The following is a 21998-nucleotide window of genomic DNA, read 5'->3' as shown; positions in this document are numbered from 1 at the left end:
TATTAGAATATATTTTTTATTATATATTTCTAATAGTATATTTCTAATAGTATATTATATTTCTAATAGTAAGATTTATTTATGAAGCTGCTTTTGCTTCATGTAAAAGATACTTCATTTGTCATGGGCTTAGGTAAAATTTGAGGCTACATCTGTATAAAACCAATATGAACTTTTTTCAGAAATTAGTTTTGAATAATTGTGTAATTACATATTTGGGGGGTCTTTAAATTTCTAGTTCTCCTTGAAGAAACTTGTGTTTTCTAAATAATATAAGTCATAAAATATATTAGGTGATTTAAAGTGAAGGAAAGGCAGGTATCTGGGTGGCTCAGTCAGTTAAGCATCTGTTTTCAGTTCTGTCATGATCCCGGGGTCCTGGGTTCAAGCCCCATGTTGGGGCTCCCTGCTCAGCAAGGAGAGTCTGCTTGTCCCTCTACCTCTGCCCCTCCTCCTGCTCTTTCTCTCCCTCTCTCAAATAAATAAATGAAGTATTTTAAAAACAGTGAGGGAAAGGATCTTGGAGTATAGTATAAGTATATTTTGGGAGCAATGTCTTATCCCAAATAGTTACTTTAATTTTTTAATTCATGAGGAGATCCTAAAGATTTTAAATGTACATCATTATATCTTTTAGATATCATTTGCTATTTCTGAAGCTAAAGAGAAATGGAAAAGCGAGCTTGAAAATATGAAAAAAAGTGGAATACCTGGAAAAGAATTGGAAGAGAAGATTCATTCTCTTCAGAGAGAGCTTGAGTTAAAGAACGAGGAAGTCCCTGTGGTTGTCAGGGCTGAGCTGGCGAAGGCCCGGAGTGAATGGAACAAAGAAAAGCAAGAAGAAATCCACAGAATTCAGGAACAAAATGAGCAAGATTACCGGCAATTTTTAGATGATCATCGAAATAAAATTAATGAGGTGCTTGCAGCAGCCAAAGAAGACTTTGTGAAACAAAAAACTGAACTACTTCTTCAGAAGGAGACAGAATTGCAAACATGTCTAGACCAGAGTCGTAGAGAATGGGCCATGCAGGAAGCCAGGCGGATCCAACTGGAAATCTATCAGTATGAGGAAGACATCCTCAGTATACTTGAATTTCTCTTGAAGGACACCCAAAAGGAACATGTCAGTGGTTCAGAGGACAAGCAACTCTTGGAACTCATGTCAACTTGTTCTTCAAAATGGGTATCTGCACAATATTTTGAAAAACTAAAGGCCTGCATACAGAAAGCATTTCAAGATATCCTCTCCCTAGCTATAGAAAGTACCAACTCAGAGTGGGAAAAGGTATGTTCCTGATAAGTGAAAAGCATTATTAATAAACATCAAAGGTGATTGTAGAAGTTGCATATGGTATTTTTTTCCTTTCTTCGTTTTACAGTTTTATAGACATAAAACTTGTGTTTTTACCAGTAGCTTAACAACTTTTTGTAGCGAATCCAAAGAATCTTATTTCTTTTTGCCAAAAAAACTTTTGCTTCTTCAGAGTGCTACAGATATGAGGCAGAGCTTTTAGGCACTAGACCTCTTTCCTAAAAAATATATGCCGTTCTTTGTAGGGGCCTGAGCTATGAAAAACTGAATAACTTTCATTCCTGTTTTTGTTTTTTGGGCATGACCACTTCAAGAAATATGCATTGTATTAAACTAGGGTTTCTTAAGAGCTTCTAAAGAGTTTGGAAGCCTGTTTCTTGCCCTCCAGGAATATGTGTCACAAAGGCCAAAAAATGCCAACCAAGTACAAAAAATATTGTTGTAGAAACAAGCAATTAGAAGTATGGCTCACTCACACAAAACTCTGAATCCCAGTTTTGTTGGTGTACTATATGTGGACATGTAAAATGAGTTAATTGTATCCTTTTAGTTGTCTAAATAGTCTCTGACACCAGCTTTTAGTTTCTGTGGAAGATCTGAAAAAACTGAAGTCTTGTTGGCTTATGATTAAAGAAATGAGATATGCATGAAAAATCCAGAATGATATGTAGGCATTGTGATCAGCCAATTTCAACATTTGGAATTAGAGGTGGAAAAAAAATTGCTGACATTATAAGGTTTGTCTGAGAGGAGATGAAAGAGTTAAGTTTCATGGGATGCCTGGGTGACTCAGTGGTTGAGTGTCTACTTTTGGCTTGGGTCAGCTTGGGTCATGATCCTGGGGTCCTGGGTTCAAGCCCCATGTGGAGCTCCCTGCTCAGCAGGGGGAGCCTGCTTCTCCCTCTGCCGGTGTCTTTGCCTCTCTATGTCTCTCATGAATAAATAAATAAAAAAATAAAATCTTAAAATAAAGTTAAGTTTCATTAAGATATCATGATTAACAATTTTTCAAGGCCAAGATTGAACATTTGGTTTTAATACTTACTGGGAAGAGTTATAAACTGAAGAAAAAAATCTAAGTTCCAGTTCCACACTTGAGGACAACTAGTCTGTTACCTATGTAGTCATATATTATAGTTGCTTATCTAAAAAAGAAGGTACAAATGTCTGGCCTAATTCCTTGGGTTTTGTAGAGTTGTTAGGAGTTGTTTTCAATGTAAAAATAACACAGTAAGATCACACTTCCCATGGGGATCCCTGGGTGGCTCAGCGGTTTAGCGCCTGCCTGCCTTTGGCCCAGAGCGTGATCCTGGGATCCGGGGATCGAGTCCCACATCAGGCTTCCTGCATGAAGCCTGCTTCTCCCTCTGCCTGTGTCTCTGCCTTTCTCTTTCTTTCTCTCTGTGTGTCTCTCATGAATAAATAAATAAAATCTTTTTTAAAAAAATCACACTTTCCATGAATACTGCTTATACTACTCAACTGAAAATTTTTGGAAAAAAATGAAGAATTAGTTATAGCCAGTTATAAGCATAAGCAGTGATGGAAAATCATGTTTTATGCTTTCAGGTTTACTTTCCTGAGAAGGCAATCTCTGCTACAAAAATCAGGAAAATATAATACTGTTCCTCTGCTATTAATATATAATCAATCCTAGGGTCTCTGTATTGGGCTTATAATTGTGCTATGGCAGTGTGAAGTCATACATAAGTGTATGACTTAATGTAGCTCACATGTCTGTGAAGGTAGAACCACATAATTTGGTTAAGAACTTAGACTTTTGTGGCTTTTGTTGGGTGAGATTAGATTCTATTCCTGAGATAATCATGGCTTTCAAATGCCTTCTCTGGCATTTGTCATAGAAGAATACTTGATCTTCTGCTGTTTGAGAGCTATCTGAGCTCAGGAGCTTGAGGTAAGCAATGACTGTAAACAGTGATTATAAATTTGCAATATAGGTGCCATAAATATGAAGAACTATGAATTATAATTAATGAAATGTGTCATTTTTAGAACTGTTCATGAACATTAAGACAGGAAAAAATGATCAGTATATATAAAACAAGTCTTCATTAAAATAACTTAGGTGATCAAAACTTTTTAAAAATGGACAGAATGCAATCAATTAAAAATGTAGTTTCCAAGAAAATGAATGCCTTATCAGAATACAATACTACAGGTCATAATGGAAAGAAAGAAAACAAAAACATCAATTGGAACAGAATTTTCAAACAAATTTAAGGATGTGTGTTCTGTCTTCTACCACCAAAGTCAAGTTAAAACTAAGACAAGAAGGTTGCTGCTCCTGCTTTTTTGTCGTCCTGGCTTTTCTCCAGTTTTGAGCAGAAACTGGAAACATTGGCTACCTTAGAGTTCAACTTTTATTACTCCTTTTGGCCTCAGCCTCATATCCTCTCGATTGCCTGGAGTTTGCATTTTCTCGATAACTGCTGACCTCTGCTTCTGATGCATATCATAGGTAGGTTTCCCAAAAGCCAGTTAAATGAGTTTCTTATAATCAAAATCAAGGCTTCTAGAATCAAATTTATATGATCTGTTTTAAGTAATTAAACAAGGTAGCTTTCTCAAGATCACTTGTGTTCCACTGGGATTTAGTAGTTGTCCAGAACCTGAAAATACTGCCTAAAAAGAATGTCTCACCGTTCATGAATTTAGTAGCTGTATTGTCATAGCAGGGACTAGGACACTGAAAGTGTTCAATAAGTGTTAGTGAAGAAATAGTCTTGTACAGAATGTTTAGGTTAGCTTCAGTTTCTCTTTCTAACTTTGGAATTCAACTGAACTTCCTGACAAAATGACAGTGTATATTAAAGTATTTAGAAATGTGACATACTGTATAAATGTTTTTTTTCTCTTGTTACTTTAAATTCTCGAAAGGCAAAAGTTTGGTATTATAGTTTCTAATGAGTTCGATCCCTACTGCAGTGAAATGTTTTGGATTTTCAAGAACCTTTGTGATTTCACATAGTTTGTCCTGTGATTTGATCACATAGACCATTAAAAATCTTAAATTCACATGTATGTGTGCAAACTATCTCCTGTCTGTCTCATAGTTGGCCCACCAGTCCTCTGTCAGATAATGTTCTAATTTGAGAATTACAGTCATAGTAGACTACTTCATAGTAATGACAGTATTCATGTAACACCCTAAGAAAAGTACTGGTGATGGTTTAGGCAAGATTTTTTTCAGGCAATGTTTTCTTTCTACATTTTTAATATTAGCATTTTAAATAGAGAATTGTGTAAAGATTTTTACATGGCATTAACTGTGAATATAATCTCTTTTAGAGAAATATGGCCAAGATCTCTAAGGATCCTGCCACAGATGTCACTGGCAGAGGAGACCCTGGAGTCCTGGCAGTCCTTCCTGCACCTACTTTTGGACGCTGTGCTCAGCCCTTAGCCTTTCAAGAAACAGAAGCAGAAGCTGGTAATGGGATTTTATTCCTACTGGTCTTTGTAACATTCATACTCAACAGTTCCGGTTGGTTTGAGGATAAAAGGAAGTCAAAGATGTGGACAACTTTTATGAGTAAATAAGTGGCTACTGTTACTTGTGCCTAATCTGTGTCTTCTCTTTAGATTTCATTTTGCATTTAGGAAATGGGGCTGCTTTAGACCCTCTGAATTCTATCTTTTCATGGTCTTCGCTCCATTCATAAGTAGTTCTTATTATAAGGAGAATAATGAGAATTTTAATAGTCATGTTTTCATTCCCTGGCTTTATTGAGAAGTCCCGGGTTTCATGTAAAAGAATTGCCAAATAACGGAGACCTTCTCATTCATATAATTGAAGCTTATTTCAACAATTTTTTGATGGAAATCTTTCTGAAGAGGTGTTTCCTGATTTGTGAGTTTTGTGAGGGCAGGAGCAGTGTTTTATCTTTTCCTCTCCAATACATGGCAGAGTGAATGGCACATAGTTTGTGTTCTTGAATATTTGGTAAATTAATAGCTTAACATTTCCATAATGACTTACAGTTGTTACTCTGAAAAATAATTATTGTATTGTACTGAAGCCCCTTGACATATTCAGAGCTCACTGAGGCATGCTGATTGGATTTATATTGCCTAATCACCTAGAATTCTGAACAAGGATCTGATATATCCTTTATAGGCTCCAATCCTTTTCTTGCAGCCTGCTCTCCCTCCACATACAAACACATACCCACTCTTTCTGTTTCTTTTCTGTTGCCTCTATTGCAGCCTAGAAAAGAACTAAGAATTGTCAGAACAACTCATATATACTAGGTTAATAATTTTAGTTTCCACAATTTCTAATTTAGTCAGTTATATTACCAGAATTGTAAAGAACCCCTGCCTTTCCTAAGAGTTGACAGTTTATTTTCCTGATCATCCATAGGCCCTTTTTCCTCACTTCTAGATTCTAGATGGTTGAGGATAACTTATTATTAATTAGGTATATGGGAATACTACTTAATTTATATTTTGTTTCTTACTTTTCAGTGTCATTGTATGTCTGTTACTATATTTGGAATAACCCGAGAATTTATTCACAAATTTATGAAATGCGTAGCAACAAATTTTGGATATTATTTGGCTTTGGGAAGTCCTATCAATATGAAAGGAATTAGTTTTTACTTAAGACAAATCAGAGTACAAAAGGATTTTTCTTTCTTCAGTCTTTTTTTCCCTAAAACCAAACACATCAACCAATTCATTAGAAAGGGCTAGTAATCCTAAATATATACTAAGTGCTATAGTCCTTTATAATACTACCACCAGAGAGTACCAATGTTAACTGTTTGATTATATTCTCCTAATATCTTATAATTCTTTAAAGTAAGTTAAATTTATGAAATAGTTGATACATGCAAAGAAAATATGTGATGCACTTGTAAGTCATGAAGCCTACCAACCAGGAGCCCACTCTTTGACTTAAGAACTAGAGCGTCACCAGTACTGTTGAAGACTCCTGTGTATTTGACCACAGTCCCATCCCTGTAACTTCCTTACAATCCAAGGTAACACATATTCTGATTTTTAAAAATTATTCTCTTGCTTTTCTTTATGTTTTGACCAAATACAGGTAATCCTGAAAAAGCTGTTGTGTTGTCTAATAGCATTATAAAAATGTTCACTGTAGTCTTTGTAATTTGCTCTTCTCTGCTTCATAGCAAGCTTCTGATACCTGCCTCTGCTAATGCATGTAGCTCTAGTTGCTGCGTAGTGTTCCATTCTATGAATATACTGTAATTTATTATCTTGTCAGTGAGCATTTGCCTGGTTTCTAGTTTTACAACAGTATCTTAAATGAAAAATATAAATGCCATGTATAATACCACCGTGATGCTTCATTAATTCTTTGATGCTTGTGGACATAAATGGCACTATTTAAAGGAAACTGAAGTCAGGGAAGATCCAAGAATAATTTTGTTGGACCAGTGAGTTTACATCAAATTTTTGGGTACCGGCTTTTGAGCCTGTGCCAATTTGTGTCCTACTTTATTATACCAATTATGTGAATAGTAATAATCTATTTTTTGTATCATTTTTTATATTATTTAAATTTTACAAATTCCATATATTTCTAATAGCAATAGCTGTTAGTTATTGTATGCTGCTCTCTGCCAGGTACCGTGCCACACCATTTATATACATTTGTACCTCCTGATAGCTTTAAATATTTTTTTCATTTGGAGCCAATTTCAAACTTACAGAAAAGTTACAAAAGTAAAAATAGTTGCAAGTAGCACTCGTATATCCTTTACCTAGATATATTTGTTGATGTTTTATACAGTTTTATGCTCTTCAGTGTGTGTGTATATGTGAACATTCCCTTTCCTGAACCATTTGAGGATGTTATATAATATATACATTGTGCCCTTTTACCGCTAAATACTTCAGTGGGTATTTTCAAAAATTAGGAGTTTTTTCTTTTATAACGTTAGTATAGTAAATTTAACATTTGATAAACATATTGTATCAACTTGTATGTATTCTGATTTTGTCAACTGACCCAATAATGTCTCATTATTTTTTCCCCCTACAGTACATGAATCTGTCCAGGGTCAGGTATAATCTTTAGATGTCACATCTCTTTAGTTTCCTTTAGCCTAGAATATTTTCCAGGCCTCTTTTTTACTTTTATGATACTGACATTTCTGAAAGACTTACTCTCCCTTCTCCCCACCACCCCACCCCACCTCCAGCTTTTGGTAGAACTTTTCCTCATTTTGAGTTTGTCTGATGTTTTTTCATAATTAAATTCAGGTTGCATTTTCTGGGCTGAAACGCTGCATAGGTGATGTGTTATCACATGTGGAGGTGCACAGTGTCCATTTGTCTTTTATTGGTGAAGTTCATTTGAGCACCCGGTCAGGGTGTTGTCCAGTTTCTTCAGTGGCTTTCCCCCACCTCACAACTAATAAGCAATTTCTAGCAGACACTTCCAAGACTATGAAAATCACCTTCTCATAAACATTTCCCTTATATTTAGTAATCATTGATGATGCTTGTCTGATTCTATCTTTACTGTGGTATTTGCAAAATTATAATTTTTCCAGCTCTAGACTTCCCTCCACTTTTATCAGTTGGTATTTGGCATGTTGTTATAATTGTGAATCCTCCTGTTAGTTGGTATAGTTATTTATTTTTCTGTCTTTTTGTTTATTTATCAATCTGTCGCTCAATCCATTTACCTATTTATGTATCAACTTAATCTACTTATCCATCTATCTACCCATCCATTCCATTATGGGTAGGATTATTGGTATGGCTCATGAATTTCTATTTTTTTATTATTTTATGATTCATTACTGTACTTACTGTTAAAATTGCCCCATATTCAACTGGTGGATCCTTTCAAACTGGCTGCTACGACCTTGTGGCATGCCTGTATTTTTTGGGAATTTCTTTCTGGCTTTCATCTTGTATATCCCTTGTCCCAGTACTGGAATTAGCCAATTCTTGAAGGTCCTTGGTTCCTTTACTAGGGAATGGTATTCAATACTAAGAGCTGAACATTATGTTTCAGAGCAATTTTTAAAATAGATGGTATTATTTTACATACTAAAAAACTAAGTCTCAGGTTATATAATATACTCTGAGCCTTATTGCCAATAAATAAAGAAGATTTAAACCCAGATCTCTCTCTCTTAAGCATCACATTCTTTTTGATTGCACTGTTGCCTCTAGTCATGTCACCTGGTTTTCTTCCTTCCTTCCTTCCTTCCTTCCTTTCCTTTCCTTTTTTAGTTCTTAGTTTAAATTGATGTAAAAGTTTGCTATCATTTAATTTTTGCAGATAAGAAAAAGATCTTTGAAATTAAGGATTCATGCTGTGGACACTGCTTCCAAGAACTTGAAAAGGCAAAGCAGGAATGTCAAGATCTGAAAAGAAAACTGGAGAAATGCTGTAGGCATCTTCAGCATTTAGAAAGAAAGCACAAAGCTGTAGTGGAAAAAATTGGAGGTTAGCATTTAAAGTAGCCCTACTACCGGTGTTTGATCCTTGAAATGTTCAAATGTGACATTTTAGTTAATGTAGGCACCAATTCTCTTTGAGGATTAAGGTAAACTAATTTGGCCCCTATTTTTACCGATCAAATTATTATTCCTGAACTACAAAGAGGAAAATTGGAGCTCTGATTAAAAGGTCACATTCCTTTCTTCCTTTTTGGATTGAATAGGTACTGAGTGCCCACTATGTGTCAGGCAGTGTTCTAGGCACTAGGGACACAGCAGTGAATACATCATACAGAATTCCTGTTCTGATATAGGCGTACAAGACTGTTTCCTTCCTTCAAGAAGCTTGTCCTCAAGTGAGGAGACCTAAAAAGAGATTAATAAGTAAGTGCAGCACCGAGTGCTCCTGGTGATATGCTTGTGTAAACTTGGAAGAAAGGATATGAATGAACTCTTTCTCTTGCTTGAGTTAAGGAAGGCTTGACTAAGCCTTGAAATATGAGGACAGCATTCGAGGCAGAGGGGAGACATGTGCACAAAGACATATGGGCCCAATCTGGCATCCTTCCAGTACTTTCAGTCTGTTCTTCACAGTGCTGTCAGGGAGATTATCTGGAAGGGATATCTGCTGCTGTCTCCACTTCCCCTTTTGCATAAGGGAGGCTACTGGGCTTCTGAGGGCGCTTCCTCTTACCTTTTAAACTTATCTCCTGTGCTCATTCTCTGTACACTTGAAATGCTCAGATTGCTGAGCTGGTCAGGAATTGTACTGCTGGACCTTGCGTACAGTGTTGTCACCCTGCCCTACATCATATCCTTTCATTTTCATTTAGCCTAATTCTTCCTCCTCCTTTTGGGTTCAGCTGAGAAAGATGCCTTTATCTGCAGAGACCTCTTTGATTTTCCTTGCCAATGGACCACTTCTGTGTAGCTCCATAGCACTCTTGGCTCCTACTCTGTTACCATTCTGTATTTAATTTTTTGCTTACTTGCCTGATACCATTTCCAACCTTTAAGTTCCCTGATAATAAGGAATATATTGTATCTTGTTCATCATTGTAGTCATGATGCCTGTTAACATGCCGATGATAATAAATGTTTCAATGAATGAGGGATTGAATGCAAGGGTCCCCAAAATTATGTGACCCAGAAAAAAACAGGCGGATAGATAGGTTTCCTTTTTTTCTGTATGTCAACTCTGTTGCTTGCCTGGACAGCAGTTACCTCCTGGCCCTTTCTGTTTCTAATCTTGTCCCTCATATCCATTCCCCATCAAGCAGCTCGAGTGACCTTTTAAAAAAGTAAATTGGATCATGACACTGTCTTGTTTAAAGTCCTTCTGTGGCTTATCTGGCCCTCAGTACGAAATAGAAATACTTTATTTAAGGCTAAGAAGCCTTTCATGATTTAGTATCTGCTAGCCCCTTAGCCTCATCTTGCTCTAGCCCCTTTATTCTCTCCTAGGGCTATAGAATGGATTTTATTGTCTCTTTTCTCTTGTCTGTTTTCATCTCCTTTTACCAAAACATCAGTATTCCCATCCTGATCACATTGCCCGGCTAACTCCTACTCCTCCCTCCCCCACTACATTGCTTCCTCAGGGAAGCTTTCCTAACCACCCCCAACTTGGTAGCTTCTGTTTGACACTACCGGCAGCTCCAATGATTTTCTTAACATTTACCATATCATCCTTGTAATTAATTTTTGTCTATATTGTCCTTTGGAGCATAGCCTTGGTGATGAGAAGGATCAAGTCCTGACTGAGCACTTAGCGCACAGTACCTGGCAACATAGCACACTCGGTAAATAATATTGACAAAGAGAAGCCACCTGCTTCATTTCCACCTACTGCTTACTAAGTCTGTTAGTAATAGATAATAATTATTTTAAGGCAAGATAGGATTTTAAGAATTTTGAGGTAAAAACTTTAACAACTGTAATTCCCATGGTGATGGTTTAGTTCTTTGGGAGAGGCCAGAAGGGTAAACAAGCTATTTGTAGCTCTTGTTAAAGTTTGATGAAAATCAAGAATATTTATTTTACGTAATAAAGTGACAAAGGCAGCTGGATACGTTTATTATTTATAAATAATATTTATCACCATGCATTGTGATTATAGTTATTCTGTATAGTGCTTTTTGAGGCTATCTTCTGTAATTCATAGATTTAGAAATAATCTAGGAAATTGGTACTTAGCTCAAAACATGAGGCTATAAAAGGGTTCAGGGTCAGAATTAAGTCATTGGATAATTTGATTTCAGTGTTTGTCTTAGTGTACATCTTTTAGTTGACAATGTTTTTGCTATACTGGTTACTTCTTTTTTGTTTTTGTTTTTGTTTTTTTTTTTTTTGTTTCTTAAATTTCATTTTTCACCATGTTGATTTGGTAGCGCTTATTGAAAAGTGATGGAATAAGAGTGAGTGATTTAAAAATATGCAAGTTATATCAATCACTAGGAGAAATAGAATGATTCATTACTCAATTTACAGGGTGTGTTGAGAGGGTGGCATAGGAAACATGGTGTGTCTTGTTCATATTTATTAAACATTGGTATTGCCAGACTTTATATAAGGTGCTGTGGACTTATTATTTTATTTCTATTATCTTAACGGTAAGTAATACTATCTCTGTTTTACATATGAAAAAACTCAGGTTCAGAAAGTTTAAGTAATTTGCCCAAGAAGCAGAGCTAGGATTTAAACCCATGTCTCTCTCACTCTGAAGTGCATGCTTTGTCTTCTGTTCCATATGGACTCCATCAGTCTTCTCATCCTCTTTTTAAAAGTCCAAAGAATTGAAAATCTTGCATTATTGTGAAAGTGGTACTTACTTAATCTTAATTTTCTTCTTATTTTGTATAGCAGTGCTTGTTCAATGTTCATTTATATGAGTATAGACTGTATACCAGGATCCAGGAGAAACATGGGAATAGAAGACCCAGTATGTTTCAACAGAGCTTCAATCTAGCTGGGAAACAAAATAGATGCATATGAAACAGTTGGAAACCTATTCCAAGACAAGGTGTAACCCAAAGCAAGATGTGGATGTAATATTGATTTTAAGTGCTGAGAAATTGGAATAGGGAATAGTCAGATTAGGATTATCAGGGAATGAATGATACAGGGAGCAACTGCCATTTCTACAATCTCCTCTATGTGCACCATGTGCACTGGGAATTTCAGGGAGAGGAAGATTAAGGAAAGAAGAGATTAACCAATATACCATTAATTTTCTTTTTTTTAGAAGAGAATAGTAAAGTTGTTGAAGAATTAATAGAAGAAAACAATGACATGAAGAATAAATTGGAAGAACTGAGAACACTTTGTAAAACACCACCAAGGTAGATTTTAACTATTTTATTTTTAAATTTATTTTTATTTATTTTTTTGAGAGAGGGAGGACACATGTGAGAAGGGAGTGGGAACCTGTGGGGGTGGAAAGGACTGAGGGAGAGGGAGAGAGAATCCTAAGCAGGCTCCATGTCCAGCACAGAGCCCAACTTGGGGCTTGATCTCACAGCCCTGAGATCACGTCCTTGAGGCTGAAATCAAGAGTTGGTTGCTTAACCACCTGAGCCACCCAGGTGCCCCAACTTTTACTATTTTAAAGAAATTATTTATTTCTAAGTATTTTTAATTTTTTAACATCAATTATATAAATAATGTTCATACCAAGAATATAAAACTTGTTATATAGCAAGAACTATAAAAAAAGAAAATCTTCCAAACCCTATTCCTAGTAGATACCCTCTGTTAACCTCTTGTTTTACATCATTTAAGTTCCTTTATACTCACATGTACATGTTTTAAAAACTGAGGTTATTGTGTAAGCTATTTTCTAAGCTTTTATTAATGTTATAAGATAAACATTTCCATATGTCATTAAATATTCCCCTATAATATGCTTTTTAGTAACTTCATATATTTTCATCATGTGGATTTATCATAATTTATATAAATAACCATAACATTTGTTTCTTTTTCTTCTATTTTAAATAACTATAGTGAAGATTCTCACATGATTTTTTAAAGCACATCTCAATTGGATGGTATTAGAATATATAGATAGATATTTAATCTCTATTTGCAATATTTGGTTCATTTTTAGGTCATTGTCAGAAGGGGCCATAGAAAGTGCTTGCCTGCTATGCAATGGGAGGGCCTTGGAAGAACTTCGTGGACAGTACATTAAAGCTGTAAAAAAAATTAAGCGTAAGTCCTTAAGGAGAGTTCTAAGATTTTAAGGTGGTTTGAGCCTGTTTTATTAGTAGCACTAGTAATTTCAGAGAATTTGCCAAACCACCTTGTTCTTTTCTAAATTACGCAGCGATGAATCGTTTTGCCCAATATCTTGTGGACGTGACCTGAGGGTAGAGTTATTTTATATTGTTAATTATCCTTTTTCTTTCTTGGTCACTAATATTAAACTAAAAATTTCATAATCTTAAAACTTAAATAGCTAAAAATGTCATGTGGGTTTTAAATTAGCAAGTATTACTTTCTACCATAAGCTTTTAAAGACCATAGAAACTAGATCTAGTTAGGCATCATTCTATTCTTTTTCAAATATTTTGGTAATAGATTAAGCCATTTTCAGATCCTTTGCTGTAAGAGGTGATGCAACATACCCTGCAGAGCATTTCTTTGGTTTATGTTTTCTCAGTAGAATATCTCCTGTTTTTTTTTAATAGGTTTTTTTTTTTTTTTAATTTATTTATGATAGTCACAGAGAGAGAGAGAGAGGCAGAGACACAGGCAGAGGGAGAAGCAGGCTCCATGCACCGGGAGCCCGACATGGGATTTGATCCCGGGTCTCCAGGATCGCGCCCTGGGCCAAAGGCAGGCGCCAAACCGCTGCGCCAAACAGGGATCCCTCTCCTGTTTTTTAATTACAATATTGCTTAGATTGTATGTTTGTCCCAAAACATTAGCCAGTGCTGATACAGGAGAAATGTATGTTTACCTTTTAAAATTGGTTTCATTTTTAACAAAATGAGAATCTTGTGTAGATGTTTTGAAAAGCCCACTCAGTATCAATAAAGACAAATTGTTTTTCAGTTGTTGATGGTGCCAACACAGGGCATGTTACTACAAATCAAACAAAGCAACTTTTTGTTAACAATCATATTGGTTGGGAAGTGAAATTTTAAGCTTTTTTTTCATTCTCATATGCTACCTTGTACGTATGTGTATTGTTTAACATTCTAGATGTTGGTTGGAGGTTTTCTGTTGACATGTATTCCAATTTAATTTGTCCCACTTCACATAATCAGAAATAATCTTTCAGTTAGTGTTTTTTTTGTGTAGAACATCTAATTTTCAGGAAGAGCTTACTGATATGGAGGGGGAGAGCTCTATGAATTGAATCTTTAATATAATTGAGTGATGATATTCTAGAGGTAGGATGTAGCCCTAGATTTAGTAAAAAAAATGTTGACCTTAAGTAATGGTAGTTTCAATCAAATCATGTTGAATCAAAGATAAAAAGAAAACTTCAAAGCAGTGAACTATTTTTAAATGTAAATTTCAGAAGGCAACATAAGTCTTATCCTCCTCCCTGGCATTTTGTACATATCTCTCATGGATTGTAGTATTATATTTACTTGGATTCTCATAAGTGCTGCTGAAAGAATTGAATAAATAATGAAACATGGATTTTCAGAGCATAAGTAAATGGGAATATGAATCTCCACTTCTTATTTCCTCCTTCTGTCTTTCTTTGGTTCTTTCTTCTTTTCTTCCTCACCTTTTATGTGTATTTTTCTCCCTCTCTTAATCAGACAATACATAATTGAAATGTGTAAGTTTCTGCATCTCATATTTATTTTCTTGCCTCAGTGTTTTGGAATATGACAATGTTTTGCTAAAGAATATGCTGTTTCCTTAACATATGTGGCTATCATCATTCTAAAAGGACTTTTAGATTATTTCTCCTTTGAATCTCCCAAAATAGGGATCTGAAACATTTCCATTTTAATGATTGTGGAAAAGTACAATGTTTATATCTCTGGTCACTTCACCTCCCAGAAAATTGATCTGAAGTCTGCCTCCCCTGTTTTTGAAAAACTGCTAGTAAATGTGCATTTTTGGGGGTTCCTCCCCACCAACTCCCTCCCTCACCTCGCAACTAGGTGATATGCTTCGTTATATTCAAGAGAGTAAGGAAAGAGCTGCAGAAATGGTAAAAGCAGAGGTGTTGCGAGAACGTCAAGAAACCGCCCGAAAGATGCGCAAATATTACTTGACTTGCCTCCAACAGATTTTACAGGATGATGGAAAACAGGAAGGGTAAGTTCAATCTAAACAAACAATGTGTCCTGAGACTACCAGGACAGCATGTTGTCATTTTCTAAACATTTTCCTGAAACACAAAATTAACTATTTCTACATGATCATCCATTAGGGGTTAAGAGAGGCTTATGTCTGTACTACCCCAAATATTGGCAGGACTAATAGGAAAACAGAAATCCTGGGGCTAAGGAAACTCATTTTTTCCTTTAAACTATTATTAATTTAATATTCTGGAATTCCCCACAGGGCTGAGAAAAAGATTATGAATGCTGCTAGCAAACTTGCTACAATGGCAAAATTGCTGGAAACACCAATTTCTAATAAATCCCAGAGCAAAACTCCACAGTCAGGTATGTCAAAATGAGTCACTTGAAGAGTTTTTTTCCTCCCTTCTCTTTTAAATATTTAATATTTTTAGTATGAAGAAGAACAAGGAATGTAAGGAGTGAGAATTTATAAAGTTGTGCCTGTGTTTTACTTATGCTAGAAACTTACAAAAAAGAGTGTAGAGTTTCAGTTCAAGTAGGCAGACTGAGCATACCCATCAGCTCCCTATAGTTATTTCCATTCCTAGAAATGACAGAAAACATTTTAAACAAGTTAGTAGAAGAGAGAGAATGATAAAGATCAGAGCAGAAATAAATGAAATAGAGATTTAAAGAAAATAGTAGGAAAGATCAACAAAATCAAGAGCTGGTTTTTTAAAAAGATAAAATTGATAAGCCTTTAGCCAGACTCTTCAAGAAAAAAAGATAGAACTCAAATAAATAAAATTAGAAATGAAAGAGAAGTAGCAACTAAAATACAGAGGATTGTAAGAGAGACTGCTACGAAAAATTATTGTCAAAAAATTGACAACCTAGAGGAAAGGAATACATTTCTCAAAATATAGGGTCTTCTGAGACTGAATCAGAAGGCAATAGAAAATCTGAACAGACCAGTTACTAGAATTGAAATTGAATCTGTAATTACAAAAATTTCAACAAACACAAGTTGAGAGCCAGAAGGATTCAAAAGTGAATGCTACCAAACACTTAATGCCTATCCTCCTCAAACTATTCCAAAAAATACAAGAGGAAGTAAAACTTCTAAATTCATTTCTATGAGGCCAGCATTACCCTGATACCAACCCAGAAAAAGATACTATAAAAAAATAAAATTAGAGGCCAAATCTCTGACAAATACAGATGCAAAAATCCTTGAAAAAATATTAGCAAACTAAATTCAGTAGTTACCTGAAAAGGATCATTCACCATAATCAAGTGGGATTTATTCTGCACATGTAAGGATGGTCCATTATTCACAAATCAATCTATATGATACACTACATTAACAAAATTAAGACCACAAACCATATGATCATCACAATAGATATAGGAAAAGCTATTGATAAAACTCAACATCAGTTTACGATAAAAACTCTCAACAAAGTAGGTTTAGAGGAATTTTACTTCAGTATAGTATAGGCCATATATAATAAACCCACAGCTGACATCATAATGAGGAAAAACTAAAAGCTTTTCCTTTACAATCAAAAACAAGACAAAGATGTCTACTCTTACCACTTTTATTCAACATAGTACTGGAAGTCCTAGTCATAGCAGTCAGATAAGAAAAATCCAAATTGGTAAGAAAGGAGCAAAACTGTCACTTTTTTGCAGATGACATGATACTATAAATAAAAGACCCTAAAGACAACACCTAAAAATGACTAAAATAAATGAATTCAGTAGTGTTGTATAGGGTATAAAATTAACATACAGAAATTTGCTGTGTTTGTATGTGCTAATAACAAAGTATCAGAAAGAGAAATAAAATGATCCCATTTATAATTTCATCAAATAGAATGAAATACCCAAGAATAAATTTAATGAAGGAAGTGAAAGACCTATACTCTGAAAACTTTAGGACCTTGATGAAAGAAATTGAAAATGGTGTAAACAAATGGGAGGACATACCATGCTCATGGATTGGAAGAAGTAATATTGTTAAAATGCCCATACTACCCAAAGCAATCTAAAGATTCAGTGCAATCCCAATCAAAGTGTTAATAGTATTTTTCACAGAAGTAAAACAACCCTAGAATTTGTATGGAACCACTAAAGACCTTGAATAGCAGAAACAATCTTGAGAACAAAGAACAAAATTGGAGGTATCACAATTCCAGATTTCAACCTAAACTACAAATTGTAGTAATCAAACAGTGGTGCTGGCACAATAGTAGACACATAGATAAGTAGAACAGGATAGGAAGTCCAGAAATAAGCTCATGATTATATGGTCAATTAATCTACGACAAAGGAGGCAAGGATATACAATGGGAAGAAAACTGTCTCTTTAATGATGGGAAAACTGCACAGCTACGTGCCAAAGAATGAACTGTATCACTTTGTTAAACTATACACAAAAATATACTCAAAATATATTAAAGACCTAAGTGTAAGACCTCAAACCATAAAACTCCTAAAAGAAAACATCGGCAGTGATCTCTTGAACATTGGCCTTAGCAGCTTTTTTCTGAGTATGTCTTCTTAGCCAAGGAAAACAAAAACAAACTATTGAGACTACAGCAAAATAAAAGTTTCTGCATAGTGAAGGAAACAATTGACAAAACAGAAAGGCAACTTCCTGAATGGTAGAGCATATTTGCAAACGATATATATGATAAGGAGTTAATATCCAAAATATATATCAAGAACTTCAATTAGCACCCGCAAAACAAATAATCCAAAAATTTAAAATCAAAAGATAGAAGAAATGAACAGACAGTTCTCCAAACAAGTCATACAAGTGGCCAACAGACACATGAAACATGGAAACCTCAGTTCAAAACTGCCAGAAAATGACAGTTAAAAGTAGGAGCAAAGTCAAGACTGTTCCATGTGTGAAGGCAGGATGTTGCAGGAAAAGTTGTAAGCCTAGGGGATACCAGTGAGATAAATAGTTGGTGTTCTAGAGCACAATAACTAGGTGGAGTCACCCTTTTTATAAGTCCTTCTCCTTCTCCTTTCCCTTCCCTTCCCCTTAACACTGGGTTGGAGTAAGAGCAACAGGAACAAAGAGTCTTGGAAAGGCTCTAGATTGCTGGTCACACCAAGGAGGAACTTAGAGCCTACATGTCCAGAGTACCAGCTATTAGGTTTTTCTGCCCTTCAGCTTGTTCCTTTCACTACACTCTCAACTTTTTTTTTAAGATTTCATTTATTTATTCATTCATTCATTCATTCATTCATTCATTCATTCATGAGAGACATAGAGAGAGAGAGGCAGAGACATAGGTGGAGGGAGAAGCAGGCTGCATGCAGGGAACCCGACATGGGACTCGATCCTAGGACTCCAGGACCATGCCCTGGGCCAAAGGTGGCACTAAACCACTGAGCCACCCGGGCTGCCCTCAACTTTTTTAAACAAGCTAATGCTATACTCAGAATATCTAGAAGATAAGCATTCAACTAAAATCACCAAGTATCTGTGGAAAGCCAGCACCATGGTAAAAGGTACCAAACTCAAAGTAAGACAAGCCAAAAAAACCAACAGAACTTATACCTATGGAAACAATAGAACAAACAGAAGGATCTGAGAATATTAGAAAATTATAGTATTCTCAAAATGATATAAGAACATATTGTAGAGGAAATTTAACAAATATGCTAAAAGGTTTACTTTTTCAAGGAAAAGATACAGTTACTGATAACTCTAGCCATTGCTAGAAAAATGCAAGTTTAAGTATGTGTACTAAGACTTAAGCCTAGTCTGTAGAGAAATAGAATATATAACTCTCAAGCTAGTAGGGCGAAAAACTTGTAAGAAGAGGTTTTCAATCTAGCAGAATCATGAAAGAGGAAAAATACAACTAGAAAGCATGGGTAATAGAAAATTATTGTAGGATCAAACACCAGCAATCATGCTAAACATAAATAGGTTAAACTCATTTTTTAAAAGACCATAATTTTAATTTTTTAAAAATCCAAACATGTTATTTCTATGAGAACATCAAAAATTCAAAATGAAGGAATTAAGAATAATATACGAAGCAATGCAGTGTTGATATTAGATAAATACAGTATTAAGCAAATTATACTTAGCATCGGAAGGGATTAAAGTGAAGTTGATGATGGTAAAGAAGACTCCTAAAAACCTATAAATGGGTTCTGTTTATAATAAAATAGGTTTAGAATATATAAAGCAAAAGCTGATGGAAATGTGTAAAAAATGTGATACATTTCCAGTCACACTGGGGGATTTTGAACGTATCTGTGGGGAAATGGGGCTTTTGAACTTCTAGAAAGCTTGAAGCAGAGATTGTTCAGGAATCCACAAGTCTGATACTAGTAGACATTCTTCAAAAAAGCACAAAGATTATTTGTATAAATTTGAGATTGGTGGTGTAAACCTTGGGTATAAAAGATTTGGGGCAGCTGTGCAAATGTGCCTAGTAAATGCAAACCCTTTTCATGATCCAGGGTCTAAGATACACTACTCAGAGAGATGCTGCCTCTGATATTTGCTGTGTGGCTGCTTTGCCTCTGATTAGATTTAGTGTCAGGTAGCTTAAATCGTAGCTTAAATCAGAAACTCTATTTTAGCTTTTACTCTGAGTGTGTGTGTGTAGGTGTGCTTATGTAGGCATTGGGCGTTGGGGTTCTTCTAGCAAATTTTCTTCATCAGAGCAGAATTGGAAACATTACAGTTAGCTCTTGAAATGCTATATCTGTTGCAGAAAATAATAGATCAGATGCATAACAGTAATGTCAGATTTCAGTAACAAAATTGCCTAACTTTATTTAGTGGAATATATAAGATCGTATTTTAAAATGTCCAGCATTAGTGTATTTTCTTTGAGAATGATTAAAACATATGCATTCTTTGGAAATACATAAAAACAATTTTTTCCCCTCATCTTTCAATGTTAAATTTCTCCTAATTTTGTTTTCCCCTAATTTTGTGTTCCCTTGTGTATAATGGTACTACCTGTGACTTCAGAGATGCTGACTGGAGTTGAAAAATCAAAAAGAAATGATGTGAATCAGAATACACCACGTCATACAGAAAGCAAATCAAACAGTATACAAACTGTTCCTAGAAGTATGTGTGACCAAGTTCCGAAGAGAAGGGCTGCTTGTAACTTACGAAGACGGTTAGAGGACACAGAGCATGGGTACATAAAGCACATGGGTTCCAAAGGGTCACACTCAGACTTCCAGTTTGGAGATAACAATTACAGACAGCCAGACATGTTGCCAAAAAATTTTTCTCCTGAGTTTGTTCCTTGTGAAGGTGAAAAAGGCTTTGTTTTGCACAAGGAGAAAGACCTCCGTGATACTGGCTCTGAATCACTTCAGCATTCAACTGGATACTCCTTTCTTGGATCCTTTGGAAATAAACCCTCCCCTAGATATACCCCTAATCTTTCTGAATCTGGATCCACACATACAACCTTTCAAGGTCCTAATGAAAGACTTGGTTTAAAAGTATATAAGTGTAATCCACTAATGGAAAGTGAAAATGCTGCATCTGAGAAAAGTCAAAGTTTGAGTGTTCGGGAAACTCCAGTAAAGGATGGAGGGGACCTTGATGACTCCATAGGCTGGCATTCCAGCAGTGCCACTTTACCTTGCAACAGTCACGAAGTGTCATTCTTACACGGTAGACCACAAGAAACTCTGGATATACCTGCTGAAGCTGTTAATTTCAAACAGTTTTCTGCAGCCAGTTGTCTTTCAGATACAGAGAAAAATAATGTGATTTGTCAACCAATGAAATGTCAGAGTGGTCACACTTCAGACCTGTCAGAAGAAACCCTTTGTTCCCAGCCAGAGATCAGTGTGACTCTTAGACACCTACATCACCATAAGGCTGATAAATTAAAGTCAGATTTCAAAAAACTGAGCAGTGCAGTACCATCATCTGTATGTCAGCAGCCTTCGAGAAAATTAATTGCTCCTCTATCTAGCCAACAAGACAGTGGCTTTGATAGCCCATTTGTCAATCTAGACTAATTGTTGTACAGTATTTAAGAAGAATCATTAATATATTGACAAGAAAACTGGAAGGGAAGACTTCATACTGAAAAAATGGTGGGCTCTGTCTATTTTGAGATGCTTAATAACATCTATCATATGAGTAAAGTGTTCTCATAAAATTATATGAGATATTAATGTTGCCTTAATCTTCCAAAGGCCTGATGGTGTATATGTAATCTGCTTCTGTGTGGTGCTTTATATCTGGTTGCTAAACCATCTATTTTTATACTTCTAAATTAGCTTTCTGTGCAATGTTAAATTATTTAAATAAACTTGCATATGGTCTATTGAATAGTTATGAATTCTTTTGTAATTCATAATATAGAAATGTTATATTGATATGTTTGAAATTCATCCAGAATAAAATATAAATCTTGATGATTTGTATTTATGATCAGCCAAATTCAATATTTGAAATTAGTCATGTTTTGAGGTTGTAGATTTACTTGACGTACTTTTCCAGGAAATATCTACTCAGACTTTGGATCCTTGCTCTCAATCAGCGGAAAAGAAGTATTGCAAGGATTGCCACAAAATTCATAGTTGTGTCCTGGTTTCATTATTTAAAATATTAATCTGAATTTTTAAAATTGACATTTGCATTATTTCAAATCTCACGTGATAGCCAGAGACTTTGTCTTTTGTGGTTTTACAGAGTCTTTTTTTTAATCTGAAATACTACTTTTTAAAAATTGAAATAATAGGGGTGTCTAGGTGGCTCAGTTAGTTAAGTGTCTGCCTTCAGCTTGGGTCGCTATCATAGGGTCCTGGTATTGAGCCCTGCATCAGGCTCTCTGCTTATCAGAAGAGGACCTGCTTTTCCTTCTCCCTCTCCCTCTGTCTCTCCCTCTCCCTCTCCCTGCAGCTCCCCCTGCTTGTGTGCTCTCTATCAAATAAATAAATAAAATCTTTTTAAAAAA

General features: G+C 35.4%; 1 protein-coding gene across 4 annotated transcripts in view; it reads left to right on the top strand.

The window, feature by feature from the left end:
- Positions 1-21370, top strand: part of CEP152 (centrosomal protein 152) — an 88522-nt gene extending 67152 nt beyond the window's left edge. For 2 of the 4 annotated variants that reach the window (XM_077881026.1, XM_077881025.1), the window contains 8 exons: positions 638-1288; positions 4625-4766; positions 8604-8771; positions 12009-12105; positions 12873-12976; positions 14896-15052; positions 15302-15405; positions 20039-21370. In XM_077881026.1, the coding sequence (XP_077737152.1) occupies positions 638-1288; positions 4625-4766; positions 8604-8771; positions 12009-12105; positions 12873-12976; positions 14896-15052; positions 15302-15405; positions 20039-21054 (2439 nt within the window). In that variant the 3' untranslated portion in view covers positions 21055-21370. The remainder of the gene's footprint in view (positions 1-637; positions 1289-4624; positions 4767-8603; positions 8772-12008; positions 12106-12872; positions 12977-14895; positions 15053-15301; positions 15406-20038) is intronic. The other 2 variants (XM_077881028.1, XM_077881027.1) reach the window with 1 other exon arrangement.
- The last annotated feature ends 628 nt before the right edge of the window (positions 21371-21998 follow it).

Source organism: Canis aureus, chromosome 32 (genome assembly GCF_053574225.1).
Source record: "Canis aureus isolate CA01 chromosome 32, VMU_Caureus_v.1.0, whole genome shotgun sequence".
In the NCBI taxonomy this organism is placed as follows: Eukaryota; Metazoa; Chordata; class Mammalia; order Carnivora; family Canidae; genus Canis; species Canis aureus.
Note: the sequence above shows the minus strand (reverse complement) of the source record. Positions and strands in the feature narration are given on the sequence as shown.